The sequence below is a fragment of the Poecilia reticulata genome, linkage group LG1 (assembly GCF_000633615.1).
Source record: "Poecilia reticulata strain Guanapo linkage group LG1, Guppy_female_1.0+MT, whole genome shotgun sequence".
Lineage (NCBI taxonomy): Eukaryota > Metazoa > Chordata > Actinopteri > Cyprinodontiformes > Poeciliidae > Poecilia > Poecilia reticulata.
The window spans coordinates 16,346,441-16,365,023 of record NC_024331.1 but is presented as its reverse complement, the minus strand read 5'-3'; the positions used below and the strand labels follow the sequence as shown (position 1 = coordinate 16,365,023).

The following is an 18,583-nucleotide window of genomic DNA, read 5'->3' as shown; positions in this document are numbered from 1 at the left end:
GCTTTGAAAACCCAATGTCTATGGTGAATTATTGTGGTGGTACAATTATGCTGTGGGAAGGGAAGGAGCAAAGAGGTTCATCGTAACTCTGGAAGATCTGCAGAAATCCATCGCTTAGCTGGGAGAGTCTATTGACAACTCGGCTAGTTGGTGTTCAATCTTAATCATGTCTTTACGGAAGACCAGCAAGACGAAAGCCAGGCCTGTTTTCTGGCCTGGCTTGCAGTTTGACACAAGGCATTTAGAGGTCATAGCATGGAAGGAGGTGAAAAACTGAACTTTATGCAAAGCTTGCCACAGAACTGTGGCAAAACAACTAACACTGCATATCATGCTAAATGAGCAGTTCCCATGTGAAATATGTAGCTGGAAATATTATGCTTTAAGTCCAGACCTAATGCATGCCACACAGATTTTATACAAGGAAAGTATACAAAACCATGCACAATTTTTGTTCCACTTTATGCACCACTTTGTGTTGATCTGTCACATGCAGCAGAAACATCATAGGTTTATAATTGTAAAGCTGAAAAAATGTAAAGGTTCAATATTTGCAGATGCTTTTCCAAGGCGTGCTACTTTATATTTCTTCATGCTAGCATGTCCTGACCCCGTTCAACCTTTTTGACAAACGCTTTTCTCTGATCTCTGATGCTCCTGTTTGTTTACAGGGGAACTCACTGCTCTTCCTGCCCAACGTTCTGAAGGTGTATCTGGAGAACGGGCAGACTAAGGCTTTCAAGTTTGAGACCAGCACAACTGTCAAGGTATTTGACAGTCGACGATTTTAAAGCCTGAGATGAGATGGTTACTACTGTGATTCACTGTATCCACATACACGACTGGTTCGCAGAGGGATAATCTGCAACTTCAAAGAAAAAACTTGTTAGAACAACATCTAAGTGAACATGAATTTCTCTCAAGATGGCCTTTTGTTTTTCCACTCTAGGATATCGTGATGACACTAAAGGAAAAACTCTCACTGAACCGAATTGAACACTTTTCCTTGGTGCTCGAGCAGCAGCAACACAGCAGCAAGCTGCTGCTGCTGCACGAAGAGGAGAGGATACATCAGGTATTAACACGCGTCGGGAGAACATTTAAGCTTTCATCTGCTTGTATGTCTGATATGATGTATGTGTGCCTGTCCTCAGGTGGTCCAGAAGAAGGAGGTCCATAACTACAGGTGTTTGTTCCGTGTTTGTTTCATGCCCAAAGATTTCAAGACGCTGCTGCAGGAGGATCCCACTGCCTTTGAGTACCTTTACCTTCAGGTACAGCTCAGAGGGAAATAAATGTTACCTGGAAATGTGTGCGTGTGGGTGCGTGCGTGTGTGTGTGTGTTTTTCTTTTTTTTTGCTAAAGTCTGCATTTTTTGGAAGTGATTACTATTCATATAGCTATGTAATGAAATGTAATATGTATAGTAAAACAAAACCAAACATAACTAAGCTAATATGTTAATTCTGATGAAATCACGGAACTCATTTTACATGCAAGCATAAATTCTGCAAATTATGCCCATGAGATTAGTAAAATATTGACTCCTTCTTTCTACAGAAAGATTGCTGAAGGACTTATTGAATTAGTGAGCAGGTGTGATATTTTCTGAGGTGCTATGATTAACTTAGTTGACAAATTTCCATCTGGTGTGGAATAAAAGCTCAGCTTCTTCAGAAAAAATACCACCTACCCTGTACTGTTTGTATGACAAGATGCATAAAATTTAAAAGCTGATGCAAAAACATACAATAGTAACATTGCTTTAAAAAAGTCCAAATTAATTTGCCAAATCAAATTTTCATTATTTGTGTCGTTCCATTTCTAAGGGGGTGAACGATGTGCTGCAGGAACGCTACGCCGTTGAAATGCGGTGTAATACCGCCTTAAGACTTGCTGCGCTGCACATTCAGGAGAGGCTGGTGAGCTGCGGACTGTCCTCCAAAGCCAACCTGAAGATGATCACGTAAGCCTCTGTGTGATTTATTAAACTGCAACAAAGAATCAGAAACACATTTCATGATAAATATGACGCAACATTAAGCTGCTTAGGATATTTCCTCTTCAGTAGTTATGCAAACAAGCTTCCACAGTTTTGTGTATTTATGTTTGTAAGACACGAAGATGCCTTGCAGAATAAAATCAATGATCCCCAATAAAAGTTAATCTCACTGCTACTTAAGGGTATCTCAGAATACATTTACTCATTTAGAAGATGCTTTTATCTGCTCAGAACCGTCATTCAGGTTTTAGCACAGGAGGATGTTCTGACATCGGCATCAAGAATGAAATCGATTGAAAAGTGTAAGCATAAAAGGTGAGGAACGCAGACATGAGGTGCTCTGTGCTCTGACAGTGTTTTGGTGTTTTGTTTCATTATATGGCAAATGTGGAAGAATAATCCAAACTCAGACGAGTTTGAATGTAGAGGTGTCAGTTCCTGACAGAGAATCAGGATCATATTTTGGTCTTGCAAACAATCTCAGGTCTTGTTTTATATCTGCAGTACCGATTACACTCTTGATTACAGTTTGATTTGAGTTTATTTTCAATTTAAGCTGAAAGCTGTAATCCAGTACCCAGTACATGAATTCATATCCTTTCATCATTTTTACAGCCACAAACTTAAATATTTTTATTGTGATAAACCAACACAAAGTGTGGCTTTCTAGCTCTCTTTAATAAAAGCTTCCACATAGCATGATGCTGCCTCCACAAAGTGTATTCATGGTAATGCAGAGCATCGTTTTTTTTCTCCATTCAGATCAGAAAGTTCAGTTTTGGTCTCATCAGAAACACAGAGTTTCTGCTGAAAGATTGCTTTCTTCCACGTGTTTGTTCTTCCACCTGGTTGGATTGTGGCAAACTGCAAAAAGAGTGTGTTGCAACCTTGTTTAAAAATTACTTTGGATGCATAACTGATTGTCTGTTAATTAATTTTCCCAAATATATTAATTGAGTTAGCCTTTGGTTATAGTGGATTTTATTCGGGAAAACATTACAGATTCTGTTCTAGGGGACAATAACACTTTTTGAAAATCTATTCATGTCATTGATGGAGATACTGGATGTTTGCACCGTACAGTTATTTCCTAATGAAAGCAGATGTGAAGTTGTTTTTTTCTGTGTTTGCTCCAGGAAGACTTGGGGCATAGAAAATTTTGTGTCGTCCACGTTACTGAGGAACATGCGAGAGAAAGATCTGAGGAAGGCAATTGGCTTTCACATGAAGAAAACCCAGTCCCAGCATGATCCCAAGCAAAAGAGCCTGTCAGTAGATCAAGCACGGATCAACTATCTAGAGGAGCTGAGTGATCTCAAGTCCTTCGGGGGAAAGTCCTTTGGTGCCACCTTGATGGTAGGCTTTTTCCATCTAAAAAAAAATAGAAGAAAGCTGACATAGAGCAGCAAGATTTTTAAAATTCCTTTGTATTTTTTATTTTTTTAAATAAAATGTCCTTAGCTATGCTGTTTTCTTTTCTCTTTCTGATCTCTATCGGGTTTCCAGCTTCAGGACAGGGAGTCGATGGTGAGCCTGCTGGTTGGCGCTCGCTACGGGGTGAGTCAGGTGGTCAACCACAAGCTGAGCATCATGACGACCCTTACAGAGTTCAACAGCATCACTCGTGTCGAGCTGCTACCTGAATCAGACAAAGTCAGCCTCGTCAAGATATACCTGCAGGACATCAAGGTAAGTCCCTGGAGGACTTACCTCTTGTTCAGGATGTGCATGCTTGAAGGACTCAGGTTACATTTTTATTCTGTTGTCTTCAGGCTTGTAGCTTTTTCTGCCTTTGTAATTGAGACAGAAAAAAAGCTTGGAAGAAACAAAAGACAAGAGACACCGTAAACACTAAGACTGGTGACATTACGTACAGGACAGCAGATAGATTTAATTAAATGTATTCAATTTAATGCATTCTATTTAATGCATTAAATAATGGCTTCCCACAAAGAAAGTAGTGACAGTAGCATCAGTAGCTCAAACTTACAATATAAGTTTATAAGGAGAAGATTCATAATGTCAGCTTTTTTTAATCTAACCCATGTTTTGATTTCCTTTCTCATAGCCCATCACATTACTGTTGGAGGCTGGTGCAGCAAAGGATATGTCTTGCCTCATAGCAGGCTACTGTCGTGTGTTTATTGACCCGAACCTCAACGTTTTCCCCTGGATAGACGACAAGAAACACAGAGTTTCTGCTGAAGAAGGTACATGAGCAAAAAAACATTTGAACAAGATTTATTTAATTTCTTAACCCTTCTGTCTTTTCCCCAAGATCCACATTTAAAGTTCATGTTTTTTCAAGTTAGGCAATCTGACATTTAAATTTCCTCTGACGACTTAGGAAAGTACTGCTGCTGATTATAAAAGCAAAAAACTACAAACCTGAAAAGTTGGTGCTACGTTTGTATTTATCACCTCTGTTAAAATCAAAATTGCCCACAAAACAGAAGTCATCCAATTAATGAACTGTTTATGATTTAGACATGTAAGCTGTTTGTCTTCCAGTTTTATCTTGTATGTTGTAGAAAATAAATGCAGGCAAATGGAAATATTCGTACTGCATGAACTATTTCACATTTTTTCACAGACTTGAGTCTGTTTACCATGTTTTAATGTGCTAATTCAACAGAGAAGTTTGTGTTTCTGACGTGGGAAACGAGGAACAGAATCAGTATGTTTATACTGCGATTAAATTATAAATAGTTACTGTGTTCACTCATTGTATGACTTCTGCTGGAGATTTTGATTTGGTAGTTATTGAGGTGTCTAATAATAAAAGTGATAAACTTTTCAAAATTGTAGTTGTGTAGAAAATGAAAATAGTGTATTTTTTATCCCCACCTCACAATATTCACTGTTCTTTTGTTGGTCGAACACATAAAATTGCAATAAAATACAATAAAAGTGGTGGTTGTACTGTGAAAAAGCTAAAGTGTAAGAGTGTTTGAGCCAGGCAGTAAATTCTGCTGTTGTCGAATGTCAAAAACAAAACTTGTGTCATATGTTGTGACTGACTACTGCTTTAATATGGGTTTACAGGTTATGTGTCAAGATGTGCAAGTGACTCAGAGGACTCTTCAGACTTGAATATGGAGTCATTGTACAGCGTGGCGTCTCAAGATGACAAACCCCGCCCTCGCGTTAGATCCCTGTCAGACTCTGAAGGAAGAAAGAGGAAGGACAGGGACCGGATGAGAAGCAAAGACTGCAAAGGGAAGGGAGATGCACCTGTGGGGAATAAAAAACCAAAACAAGAAAAATATCTTGATACTCCAAGAGAGTCAGCTTCATTAGGAAACGGTAAAGAGGAAAAGAATGATGACGCATCGAAGAAAAAGAGGCCTGGTGCAAAAATACAGATTCAAATAATGGGCAACGATTCAGGGGCTCATAACGTAAGCCCTGGAGCTGGAGAGGAAGAGCAGCCGTCTGCATCAGAAGCATCAGACTCATGTCACACTGACTCTCGTGTCCTCACCAGTCCCTCCAGTGACTCTCTCGATGCTCTGGAGGAAGACGATTTAATTTCATGCGCCTCCTCTTCTGTCCAGACTCAAGCTCTCTCACAACCTCACGTCTGCGTCCACTCCCCTTTTCAGCTTCACCTCCACTCTGACGGACATGTTCAGCCTCACCTCCTCGCTCCTCCACCACCTCACGCTCATCCCCTCATCCATCTCACAGTTGTTAGCTGTGCAGGAGAATCGGGAGAAAGAGGAGGCTGCAGGAGATCGGGTGACGGAGCTGATCCCAAACTTAGGTCCACCCCGTCTCAGAGCCCCAAAGATCAAAAACGTTCAGGTGAACTCTGCTCAGCAGACAGCTCGCTGTGTTTCGCTGAGCTCTCCCGTCTCGCAGATCTCCTGCCGAGCCCTCCTGAGGCCAGCGAGGACGATGATGTCGAAGATGACGAGCTGAGGCGGAAGGGGAAGTTACAGAGCAATATAAGTGTGACACTGAGAAATGCAGATGAAGGTGGAAGTGCTGGAGAGCATCCTCTCTCCGCTTCTCCGTCGTCCCCGTCTTCCCACAAAGACTTTGTTTTTAACTTTGACCAAAGCGATGCTCGCTGCTACTACAACCTATGCTCCAACATCACCCCTGACAGCGCTCGCAGCCTTCCAGGCCCTCAGCATCCTAACATCCATAAGGACGAAGTGAAGGCTGATGGATCTGAGCCAATTCCCATCCTCCAGCCGCCCCCTGGTTTCGGGGACAGCAGCTCAGATGAGGAGTTCTTTGATGCAAGAGATCGCTTCACCTCACCTGAAGATCCCACGTCAGGTGCCGTCCGAAGAGGTGATTTATCTTTGGCCAAAACGCTGTTTACAACATTCTTCCAGTGTCTTTGCTGCCATCTGGTGGCTGTAGAATTTAGTACACAAATGGTTTGAGTAATGAATCACTCAAGTTTTTCTTGCACATATTTTATCACAAATGAAGACTAGTTGCTAAAAAAAAAAACACCTTCAATGGTGAGCGAGGATGAGTTTCAAGAAACGAGTGACATGAACTTAAATTTTTAATTTGTTGAGATTTCCATTGGGATATAAATTCATTTTCTCAATGTTTCTCTCTCAAGTGGTGCCTCCCAGCTTCTTATACCACAGCAGATTTAAAAATATTGGCAGACAGATGAAGCTTTGGAAAAGATAATGTTACTGACCTGCACTTGCATAAAGGTTTTCTTATGGGAAGACATGATAATTGTAAATTAAACTTGATTAACTCAGCTTTGTGAACAGCTTAAGCAAAGAGAAATTCGCGTAAATATCATGTGTTGCTTTTACACAGGAAGTACAAGACTATGTTTTCAAAACATGCAAGTAATGTTTTTTTTATTACCAATTTGTATTTTTTGGTTTCTTGCAGGCAGTCGAACAGAAATGAAGCTGGACACCCTGAGCATTCTCAGCCTGAGTGACATCAGAGTATCTGTAATGGACACAGAAATGGACAAACAGGAAGACCAAGAGGAAAGAGAAAGCAAAGAGTCAACATTTCTCCTCCGGAAGAAATCCAGAAAGCGACGCTCTTTCATGGAAACTGATTACACCTCCAGAGTTACGTATCCAGAAACTGATATTGAATCTGAGTCCAATTTAAACCCTTACAGGTTTCTTAAAAACATTTTGACAGGCCCAAATGATAACCCAATACTGACTTTAGATCCAGAACCCTCAGGGCTAACCCAAAATCCCAGCCCTACCATTTCCTCTCTCGTTCATTCTGAAGGAGAGCCGGCTCAGCTCGAGTCCAAACCCATCCTGTCAAAGCTTTGCTCGCATGACCCAGGCTTTCTGTCTGCTTCTGAAAAGAACAGGAATCTAAACCCCCCCTCCAGGACCAGGAAGCAGGAAATGGAGATGGAACCAGATGCAATGGAATCCAAATCAGTCACAGATCTGGTGAAGGTGGTTCCTCCTACCATCACCGTCGTCCGTTGCCGGGTCGATCCAGACGGAAAAGAGAGCGCAGATCGGAGAGGTGACGGAAAGGAGGAAGGGGAAGATCAGGAAGAGATTGGTGAGAAAAAAGAAGAAGCAGAGAAGGAAAATCCAGTAGGTTTGACAGGAAACGGACCACTTACTAGTCATACATTTTTGCCTGATACAATTGAGGAGCACGGAAAAGAAGAAAAGACAGAGAACGTGTTTGACTTGTCATCGAGTTTAAAGAGACCCCTTGTGGGAGCTGAAATACCACAGAGTGCAATCATAATACCTAATAGTTTCACAGAAGTGAATGAAAGGTTGGTCACTGCACATATGAACAAACATGTTGAGAAGAATTTCCTTTCACTGATTTCACCACCTCCTCCTCCACCATCACCGCTTCTCCCTCAAACACCTCCTGCACTTAAACCAGAAACAGAGCCTTTGATAAAAGAGGCAGAAACCTCCAAAAACATACCAACATCAATCAATAATACTGCTGTAGCTCCCAAAGAACAGAGTAATAACCACAGTGGCTCTGCTCAATTATTAAAACAGGCTTTAATGAGTGCTAATGATGAAGAACTCATTCATGAATCTACAGAAAGCTCTAATTCAGACAACGTTTTTGACGATGAAGATGATGCAGATGCTAGTAATTCTCTAAGCTACACTTCGGGTAAGAAACAGAAAGACAGGACTGTAAGTGCAAACAGCTGCCTTGGTGATTATTTAACCCAGGGAACTAAAGATGAAACACACATCCGCGCTCAGCTTCTTTTAAACCTTGAAGTCCAAAATAGGGACCATTCTGTCAATGCTGACCACATTCTCGCTATAAAGTCAATTAGGGCAAAACTGGGAGCTGCAACAAGCACAATTTCCTCTCTTAACTCAGGAACTGCACTGAAAAACACAGTTACACCAAAACCAAAAAATGACTCCACTTTGATGAGTAGTGGACCTGCAGAGAGTTTAGGAAGTCCTGGCATCGTGATGGCAAAAGCTGCCACACTGAATGATCTCTCCAAAGAGCTTCCGCCCCCATCTTGTTTTATCTTACAGACTTGTTCACCGAGCATCATGGGCCGCTTATCTGCCTCAACCCTAAGGGGGAAGATTCAAAACTTGCCCCTTTATCTATCACGCTCCCAAGAAAGTCTAACTCAAGCAGGGGTTGGGAGTTCTGCGCCGAGTCCTGCTGGGGAAGATAGTAGCGACATTGCATGTGCCACCGACAACGTTCCCGGTATCACACAAACCCTTGACTTAGAGACATGCACAGCACCCGACTCAGCCGAATCAGATGATTCCGATGCAACACTGACTGGATCTGAATTGGATGGGGAGTTTTTTGTAGAGACAACAACAGCAAAGAGATCTCCTTTGGCGTCTGAGAAAAAGGAAGTTAGTTGTCAGCTGCCTGTACAGACTGAGCCCAAACAGCATAATCAAACTCTTTGTTCCAGATCTAATGGCAACACACCAGGACCCATAACAGAGCCTCCTGCATCTATAACAAGCCTATTCCAAAGAAATACTTCTGGGCTTAACACCAACACTCCTGGACCTGTAACAGATGCCCCAGAACTAAACATAAAAGTAAACAGTCTACAGGAAGACATCCCAGGTTACAAAGGCAGCAGTCAGTCTCCAATAGTGGTGACCACTCAGAATCTGAATGGACCACAACTTGCTTTTCATGGTCAATCTCAAAAAGCAAGGACAAGCAGTGACAGACCTTTGATGGGTCTGTGTAGTCCCTTGGAACAGACTTCAGACCCGTCAAAAGTATCTTCTGCTGGTTGCAGAGTGTTCACCATCTGTGAGGATTTGTCCCAGATGAGTACTCCAGCAGACCTGGTTGCCACTACGCCCCTGAAATCGGAGTTTGGTTGCAGTTCTATACTTGCATCTGGGTGTGAGTCACTAGCAGAGGGGGTTCAGGTGCCCCTGGATGCCTGTGGCTGTCCAGCATCATATACAAACTGCTTCAGTGGGGAAGACAGCTTTGATGATGAGCTTACAGTCTATGAGTTCTCCTGCCGCTCTCAGAACACTGGCATTTCTCAAACTTCCAGAGCAGGACTTCATCTGATTACATCTCCTCCTGTTCCCTCCTTTATCTCTGCCTCCTCCACCCTCTCCCCATCATTTCCTCAAACCATCCTTTTCTCCTCCTCCTCCACCTCGGAGCTCAGCCCTCTTCTCTCACCCCACTCAGACACCTCGGAATCCTACTTGTCTGAAACCCACAAGGACACTCTCACCCATCTGGGTCAGCAGCACTACCCAGAACCTCCTAAAGGCTTCCAAGTTCTTCGCAGAGATGTTGATAAGCTTCTGTCAATTTTGGGAGGCAGCGGTGGCTCTGATCGTTCTGCAGCAGGGCTCGGAGGTCGTCATGCAAGGGACACGTGCCCGGCGCACTTCACAGAGAACAAACGGGTTCTCCAGTTAGAAGCACGGCGGCTCATGTCTAGTTGCCAGAAGGTAACGGGGACTGGGCAGAGCCCGGAGGAAATGCTAAGATTTTTAGCTGACAGTTTCCGAACCTTGGTGGAGCTGGCCACCGTCTGCCTCTGGTTCTCTGGTTGCGAAAGGTGCGATCGAAGAAACGCAGAGGCAGTCGCAGGCCTGGCAGATGTTGCTCGCTCATTCAGGGACTTCTGCTTGGCGGCGGAGCGGGCAAGCAGCAAACGTAGTTGTCAAGACCTGAGCACCAAGCTGCTGGCCAAACAGTGCACAGCACTTACCGCCTCCGTCTTCTGCCTCACCCAGCTGTTTCGTACCCTCACTGCACTGTGAGAGATCAACCTCAGATTTGGTGTCATTGTCCAGCCCAAGAGCTGCTCTAGACTTTTATCAGCTGGAACACTCAACAATCCACATGGCAGAGCCAAGTTTGATGCAGTTAACAGTGATCATGTGTAGAGGTGCATGTGATGACTTTCTTTATGCTGCACAAGTTTTGCTGTCCACAAACGGTGGATTTTAATATTTAGGAACTGATGTACTTGAATGTATTCTTTATCTAGCAAGTGTATTATTTATTTACTTATTTATTGAAAGGGTTGCTGCTGTGTGTCTGAGGAGGCGTAGAATGTCAGTGGAAGAAGAAATGTTTACAGACTGCTTTGTTAGCAGGAGAAACAATGTGTGCAAGTCCCATCACACACTGTAAATGGTTTTGATTTACTCATTCGCAGGCCTTTAGTTTACTCAGCTTTCTACATTAATATAACTTGATGATCCTCTGAGAAATGTGGTTTACTTATTCCTGCATGCAGTGCCTTGCAAAAGTATTTTTTATATATTTTTGCCACACCCAATTGCAAACTTTTTTTTCCCCCTTTAGATTTTCTGTGATAGACCAACACAAAAGAGCATGCACAGCTTTACTTTGTGGTGGTGTGTCACTTAAAGTCTTCAAAAATTACATTTTAAGTTTGGAGTTAAAGGAAGTGTGGAAAAAAGTTAAAGAGGAGCAAATACTTTTGCAAGGTGCTGTACTGTGCTGTATATTTACATAACCCCGTCCATCTGGGAGGATCTTTTTTGAATGTTACTGTTTACAAAACCTAAAGTTGTGTGATTCGAGGAATCAAACCGGAAGTTGTTTGCTGTTTTTTATACATAGCAGAGGAATGCCGGCGTATGTGCATTATACGATCAGTTTGAATGAGCTGCATTCAGTTAGGTGCAAATTTGCACGAACCTTTGGTATTATTTATGAAAAGTTAAATACAATGAACAGCTTTTATCTTTGTTTTTCCCACTTCCTCTTTTTGCACCTGTAGTTAAGACTGAACCTTCCTAAGCATATGGATGGATGTTTATTTTTCTTGGTTACAAACACTAACTTCCAAACACGTTTCTCCAAATATTGTTAATAATATATATTTATTTATTTTTGTTTATAGTTTTGTGGATTTTAAGAGTCATGAGTTGCATACCTCATTTTCAAGACAATGAAAACCTGCACAACTGTGTTTGAGCTCGGCACACAGTCAGAAACACCTATTCGTACTTACCTACCCGTCCTTTACACCAAGTGCTTTCTTACTGCGGTTGACAGCAACGAGCAAGAATCCAGTCACAGCAGAATCTGGCCACAGATATCCCAAACTGAGCATAACCCCAGGTTGCAGGGATGATTACTGACTGATTGAGCTTTTCTCAGCTTTTCGTATGTTTTGTGGGCAGTTCACTGAAAACTTCACATCACTCCAGTCTATTTTGAGATCCAGTCATCAGAATTCATTAGATTCCAATTACATCTAGCACAAAAACCTTGTACTACACAGTTATTACCTAAACTTTATTAACCTTGATAAGCATTTTCACTCGGAATGTTTCTTAAAATTGAACGCCTTGAATTACACGAGACTTGCATGTGCACTGGAGAAATATTAATCAGGAGTACTTCTACCACTCAGTGCTGGGAACACCATTTATCAGTGTTTCTATTTATTATAAAAACAACCAAGGCTTTACTTACTGACATGTACTGTTTTGTTGCATTTGGTTGCAGAAGAATATATTTTACTGAACTTCATTTCTACTTTACCTCGGAAAAAGAACCAACTTTCTTTTTATTATGGCCACAATGTGAAGCTGTCCGACGCCTAAAGGAGTTCATCCGTCCTCACAAAGCATGCTCATATAGAATACGTTGTTTAATCAGGAATTTAATCTGTGAATGACTGAATGGTGATCTCTGCTTCTTGCTTTGTAATGCTCAACTTCCACCATTAAAAATTATTTTAAGAAATTAAATTTTTGAATGAGCTCTTTAATGTTCTTGAGGTCTGCACACAAGACAGTTTTGTGGTTTTTATTAAATCCTATTTGAAGTTTTAATTATTAAAAATCAACAACGTGTGTGTTTTGTTTTGACAAGGAGGATTTGCATTACAATTATTAAATTAATATCCACAAAGTAAAAGCCAATATAATTTCTCTATTAATGTGAAAACAAGGCAGGGCTTATGAATTTACAACTTCTAAATGATCACACCCAAAAAATAAGCATGTTAACACAACCCTGGAAATTTCACCCAGGGAATATTTACAGATCTGTAATAAACGTTTTTTTTTTTTTTGGTCTGATAAAATATTTTAAATTTAAATTTCATTTAATAATAATTAACAGGCTTTCAAACACCCGTCTCTGTTAATCTTAATGCGTTTCATTCAGTAATACAGTTCCTAAAACAGATTTTTTATTAGTATTCCAGTTTATTAAATGGGACCACAAACGTTCTAGTTTTTGCACGTAATTTGACTCATGTATCACGTGGACTGTCCTTGACCTTAGAGCTTGTGATTTGGTGATGTCAGCGTATTTAAAGGAGCAGTTGCACAGGTGCCACATAAAGTGATTTTTTTTTAAAAGGAAAGCAAATAAAATTCTGCATATAAAATTATACCACACAGTTGCGTTATGCTGAAAAGTGTACCAAAGGGTAAGCTGACTGTTGTCCGCGGTGTCGTCATAAACATCATATCCTCTTGGAGCGCGAGGAGAAGTACTGTCTGCGCTACATCAAAAAGCCCCGGATAATTTCAGTAGCACCAAGCAGCATTTAACTAAACAGGAGGAGACCGTTTCTGTCCTGTCCTGTGTACAAAGGCGCAAGATATCTGGTCATGGATAGTTCAGAGGATACCAAAAATGTCAAAGAGCGAGCTGGCAGACGCCCGACTGACGCTTCTTTTGTTGAGACCAACGCTGAAGGCTGCGGACTGAGAGGAGTCCAGGCGGACGTCCGACACGAGGTGCTGCAGCTCCTAAAACTGGCAGGACCTGTGGTAAGGAGGAGGCACCTCTGTCTCACAGACCGAGGGGAGCGTAGTGGAGTATTTGTTAGAAACAGGAAGAGTAAAGCTGTCATGGATTCGGCCGGAAACAGGAAAGATTGCAAAAATAATTTCTTTTTTTTTTTGTATTGTTTTTTTTTAAAAATTATTATTAATACAATTAAAATAGAACTATTAATTCAAACAAAAAAGTACATTTCGTTTTAAGAACTAAAATGTTTAATCCATGTTGAATTTACCATAAGCATATAAAAAGCCCTAAGAAGTAAAACGTAAAAATTACAAAAAATGTCCATTGTTAAAATACAGTATTTAATAAGTTTATGGATGCTAATTGATGTGCACAAAGTAAACTGTGAGAAAGAGCATAGCTGGGGTCACAGAGATTTAAGAAAGCAAATATGTGTGGTGTAAAGCTGTACTTTTCCTTAACTTATAATTTTAAAAAAATGAACTTGCTTTTTTAGCCAGAATTTTACAGGTGATTAACTCTTTTTCTAAATGCTACCTTCTGAAGGATGTTGATTTTGGAAGCCATAGACCAGTCAACAAAAAAGATAAAATAGCTTCTTAGATTACAAATTCCACAAAAGTCCCACGTTTGTGGGAGTTACAACAGAAAGTATATTATCGCTTTGAACCAATCACAGGTTCCTCCAATTCTTATCTTTATGAACACAGCTACCACCAGACGGTCACATGACAGATACGAGAAAAAAAATTTGATTTGAGTTTGATATTTGGCTCATAAAATGTCATACAATCTCAAAAAAACATAAATATTGAATCTCAGAAAATATCACTTTCTACAAGTGTGGCCAAGTCAGATTGAAGTACATTTTTCAATGAATAAATACCTTTCTAATACACATATTTCATAAACAGTGTTCAAAATGCGGCCATAGAAGGACACCTTAGTGCTTTTACATGCTGCTGATTGGACAGTTTTACTTCATGCACAGATATTTGTTCCTTTTGGCTTTACGGAGATTGTGGTAGGCCTGTCACAATAATAAATTTTGCTGTATGATAAATTATCCCAGAAACAGAAACAACAAATAAAATTAATTATGAAGTCTCTGTAAATAAAATTGTCCTTAAAAATGGCTAGATGAGACCAGTGCATCAGACTGAACAGGTTTAGTAAAAAGAGAAAAAATGAATTATTGAGTTTGTCTTAGTTTATCATGTGCTTTATTACGACAGGCCTCTGGGTGGAGGGTCAGGGAGTTCAGCTCACAATATCTACGGTTATCTACATCTACGGCTATTCTTGATAAAATATTATGAATCATATCCTAAAATACACTTTCTGGGTTTATGGACCTTTTAAAATAATGTTTTAAAATGCCTTTGAAACAAAAGGCTTGTTTTATTTTTCCTGAAAACGATGCTGTGTTTTCAGGTCATTTCCCAGCTGATGGTCTTTCTGATCAGCATCATCAGCCTGGCGTTCTGCGGTCACCTGGGGAAGACGGAGCTAGCAGCAGTATCACTGGCAGCTGCGGTGAACATAATCCGGCAAACATGATGCATTCCCAAGTTGTTCTCTTAGATTTGAGTTGATTCTTGAGTTCTTTCTTGCTGTCTCCCATGCAGGTGGTGAACGTCACCGGTATTTCTGTCGGCACGGGTTTGTCTGCATCTTGCGATACCCTCATATCTCAGGTGGATAGTCCTCATCTACGGTTATTCAGCAAACAGCTAAACAGTAAAAGATTTGCATCAGGTGTATCAAATCTGTTTGTTTTTGCCTGCTACATGCAGACCTATGGGAGCGGTAACCTGAAGCGTGTGGGTGTGATTCTCCAGAGGGGGGTTCTGATTCTGCTGCTGGCCTGTTTCCCCTGCTGGGCCGTCCTCATCAACACCGAGCCCCTCCTGCTGGCTGTCAAGCAGAGTCCAGAGGTTGCCAGGTCTCCTTCAAGTCCAATTTACCAAGTGCATCTCATTTACATTTTGAAATGTTATGGAAGTTCAGTGAAGTAAAGAGAGCTGAGAACAAATGCATGTCATACAATTTAGATTTTTTAATATCTGGAATTTAAACAGATGCTGGTCATTTATTAGAGTCAGCTTTATTAGCCAGGTTTTTTCATACAGACAAAGAATTTCACATTTAATTATGCATTTTTCAATTTAGTGGAAAATAAAAATGACTTTTGAGATATAAAAAAATATATACAATATAACATACTGTATTTTTTTATGACATAAAATCAAAGTAGGGTGAATTGAAGTTTGTAGTTTGTAGATTGACAACATGTGAAAAAGTAAAAGGGTTGGAAATGTCTTCAGTTCATAGTCCTTCTTATGTACAGTGAGTTTTTATTTTGCAGTCTGGCCCAGCTGTATGTGAAGATCTTCATGCCGTCTCTTCCAGTGAGTTTGATGAGTCACTAAAATTACCTTTCCAAAAAAATGTAGAAAATTCCATCTCCTGGTCAGAACTACTCTGATCCTCACAAATATTACAAAGTAAAAATAGATGAACAAAGACGCCTTGATTGATTCAATAAAGCTGAGGTTTTCCTCCTTTTTTTGTCATGATCTTCAGGCTGCTTTTATGTACCAGCTGGAAGGGAAGTACTTACAAAACCAGGTGGGTCTCTCAGACTAAAGCTGTTTACATAGAATGTAAAAACATATATATATATATATACACAGTTAGGCCTGTTTAGAATTAAACAAATATAATTCTGTGCTTTACATGTCAGGGAATCATGTGGCCTCAGGTTGTAACTGGAGCAGTTGGGAATGTCCTCAATGTCCTCATCAACTATGTCTTCCTCTATCATCTGGAGCAGGGTGTAGCGTGAGTTTCTATATTATTGTAGTTCAAATGAACAAAGAATATTACGACTTGGTTTCAGACATCTTTATCACTAGATATTTCTGAATAATAATTTGCACTGTCTTGTTCTCCTGTTTTTGTCCTTCATGTCGTTGCTCTGGGTTCTTTCTGAAGGGGATCTGCAGCAGCCAACACCATCTCTCAGTACCTGCTGGCTTTACTCCTGCATGTTTACATCTGGTGGAGGGGTCTTCACAAAGCCACATGGGGAGGTCAGTTCAAGCCTCAGAACAAAGTCAGACACTATAATTTTTTTTGCATTCTGGATTGTATTCTAGCACTTTTTTATTATTACTTACATTATACTTTTGTAAGAATCTCCTTCTGTTTTATTATCCTTGTTTATTGTCATAACTGGTCAAATCCTTTGTATATGTGGATTCACAGGTTGGTCACTCGACTGCCTGCAGGAGTGGGGTCTCTTCATAAAGCTGGCCATTCCCAGCATGTTCATGATCTGCCTGCCATGGTGGATTTTTGAAGTAGGAGGATTCCTGGCTGGTGTGATCAGTGAGGTTGAACTGGGGGCTCAGTCTATTGCGTACCAGCTGTGCATTGTGGCTTACATGGTAATTTATCTAAAGATCACACACATTGATGCTCGCTGCACATAAAACACCACCTGCCTATCAATGGTCTGAAATGTGTTTTATTAAATCCCCAGACTAAGGCTTAGGATGACTTCTGACAGGGACATTTCCATTCATACAATTATCTCAGTGTTCTCTTAAATGTCCAACAACATTAGAACAGTCCTGGAGATCCTGGATGCAGAATAGCAGTCTTTTTCTATTGTGAGGGGACCGTTTGGCACAACTGCAGGCATTAGCATCTCTGCTTAAAAACTAAACGTAACATTCTCTGCTCTTTTGTGTTGATTTTTTTCCCAGTGCCCTCTTGGATTTTCTGTTGCCGCTGCTGTCCGGGTCGGGAATGCTCTTGGTGCCGGAGACATACAACAGGCCAAGCTGTCGTGTAAAGTCCCAATCATCTGTGCATGTAAGACCCATTCCACAGCATATGTGCTGATACACGATGTTAGGTGTCTAATTCAGAAAACTGGAGCAGTATGGAGAAAATTGCTTTGCCTTTAAGCATTGCTATAATATTTGGTATATGCGTAAGCCATAAGATTAAAAACCAAAGCTCTGACAACGGGTTCTCTGTAAAAACCCAGCAAATCTGAGCTAGAATCATTGGACTCCGCAGAATTCTGATTCTATTGGAATGTGGAATGTTTGGAGAAATCTGGTTTTGTCATATTGGAAAGTATTTTATAACATATAATGTTATGATCTACTTCATCAACCCAGTTTTATTTTTATTGAAATGTTAAAGTTCTGTGATTTATATTTCTGCAATACACTGTTAAAGAAACATTTTAAAGAAGGAAAAAATACATCATCAGGCAGTCATTTATTTTTGCAGCTTTTAAGTGGAAACTGATTAACTACCTCATTTTGTTCACATTTATTAGCATTCCGCTTTGCGTGTTTTGCACAGTCATTGTTGCTTGCTTTGTTGGAGTTTGCGTCAGCATCACCAGAAACATCATTGGATTCATTTTCACCTCAGACCAGTAAGTTAAACCCCAGACTCAGTAACTGGTTCCTAAAACCCAGCTAATTTGTGGACCTTTGATTGCAGCATGTGTCACAACAGGATTTCTTTGTATTCAGACAGCAGACAGTCATAAATTAACTAATATGCAGACTCTTGGACACCAAGCTGTAACTGTTTAATGAGCTTCAGTTATGTTTAAAAGCTCTGGTAACAGAGCTGGTGTATGCTGAATAGGGAAAATTGAAGAAAAAGACTAGTTTAAATTGTTTTTAATGTTGGTAGCTTAATAATACAATATTATGAACTAAGTTTGGTGTATTAGTGGTAACATGTTAGCCCATCAGAGCCAAAATCACTGCATTTCATCTAAAGTCAGTTCCAGCTAATGAAGACAACCTGAAATCATTTACCATGTTGTTACCTGACTAAAAAGTGAATCATCTCCCTGTACTTTTTAATGTTTCCTGCTGGGAATGATTCACAGTCTAAAAGTGTCTATTCCTGTGTTTTTTTCTTAGGGACATAATTCAGAGGGTTGCAGATGTAATGCTTATATTCAGCTTCATGCATGTCAGCGATGCGACTGCGGTGAGAACGACTTTCAATCAAAATCTGAGACTGCAGGTTTCTGCACACAAATTATAATCAGACGTGCATTTGTTACTTGCAGGGTGTAGCCGCAGGAGTTCTCAGAGGAGCTGGAAAACAACTGGTTGGCGCCATTTTTAATATAGTGGGCTTCTACTTTATAGGGTTTCCCATAGGCGCAACCCTCATGTTTGCTGCAAACATGGGGATTACTGGTGAGATAAACAACAAATGTAAAGTCATTAACGCAAGAAAGTTTATCTAATAAAGTTCAATTCAAAACCTAAAACTACTCATAACAGAGGAGAATAT

The 18,583-nt window shown here is 40.5% G+C and overlaps 2 protein-coding genes across 6 annotated transcripts in view; both read left to right on the top strand.

The window, feature by feature from the left end:
* Nucleotides 1-12,222, top strand: part of frmpd1a (FERM and PDZ domain containing 1a) — a 45,914-nt gene extending 33,692 nt beyond the window's left edge. For both annotated transcript variants that reach the window (XM_008407312.2, XM_008407321.1), the window contains exons 8-16: nucleotides 672-767; nucleotides 950-1,075; nucleotides 1,155-1,274; nucleotides 1,830-1,966; nucleotides 3,139-3,358; nucleotides 3,509-3,691; nucleotides 4,071-4,212; nucleotides 5,048-6,307; nucleotides 6,881-12,222. In XM_008407312.2, the coding sequence (XP_008405534.1) occupies nucleotides 672-767; nucleotides 950-1,075; nucleotides 1,155-1,274; nucleotides 1,830-1,966; nucleotides 3,139-3,358; nucleotides 3,509-3,691; nucleotides 4,071-4,212; nucleotides 5,048-6,307; nucleotides 6,881-10,251 (5,655 nt within the window). In that variant the 3' untranslated portion in view covers nucleotides 10,252-12,222. The remainder of the gene's footprint in view (nucleotides 1-671; nucleotides 768-949; nucleotides 1,076-1,154; nucleotides 1,275-1,829; nucleotides 1,967-3,138; nucleotides 3,359-3,508; nucleotides 3,692-4,070; nucleotides 4,213-5,047; nucleotides 6,308-6,880) is intronic.
* A 456-nt stretch (nucleotides 12,223-12,678) lies between these two features.
* Nucleotides 12,679-18,583, top strand: part of LOC103463757 (multidrug and toxin extrusion protein 1-like) — a 7,787-nt gene continuing 1,882 nt past the window's right edge. For 2 of the 4 annotated variants that reach the window (XM_017308967.1, XM_008407333.2), the window contains exons 1-13: nucleotides 12,680-13,257; nucleotides 14,672-14,773; nucleotides 14,866-14,934; nucleotides 15,034-15,182; nucleotides 15,606-15,648; nucleotides 15,824-15,868; nucleotides 15,984-16,081; nucleotides 16,235-16,332; nucleotides 16,508-16,689; nucleotides 17,011-17,119; nucleotides 17,624-17,699; nucleotides 18,202-18,271; nucleotides 18,354-18,486. In XM_017308967.1, the coding sequence (XP_017164456.1) occupies nucleotides 13,096-13,257; nucleotides 14,672-14,773; nucleotides 14,866-14,934; nucleotides 15,034-15,182; nucleotides 15,606-15,648; nucleotides 15,824-15,868; nucleotides 15,984-16,081; nucleotides 16,235-16,332; nucleotides 16,508-16,689; nucleotides 17,011-17,119; nucleotides 17,624-17,699; nucleotides 18,202-18,271; nucleotides 18,354-18,486 (1,336 nt within the window). In that variant the 5' untranslated portion in view covers nucleotides 12,680-13,095. Of the gene's footprint in view, nucleotides 13,258-14,671; nucleotides 14,774-14,865; nucleotides 14,935-15,033; nucleotides 15,183-15,605; nucleotides 15,649-15,823; nucleotides 15,869-15,983; nucleotides 16,082-16,234; nucleotides 16,333-16,507; nucleotides 16,690-17,010; nucleotides 17,120-17,623; nucleotides 17,700-18,201; nucleotides 18,272-18,353; nucleotides 18,487-18,583 lie in introns of all 4 variants that reach the window. The other 2 variants (XM_008407341.2, XM_017309001.1) reach the window with 2 other exon arrangements.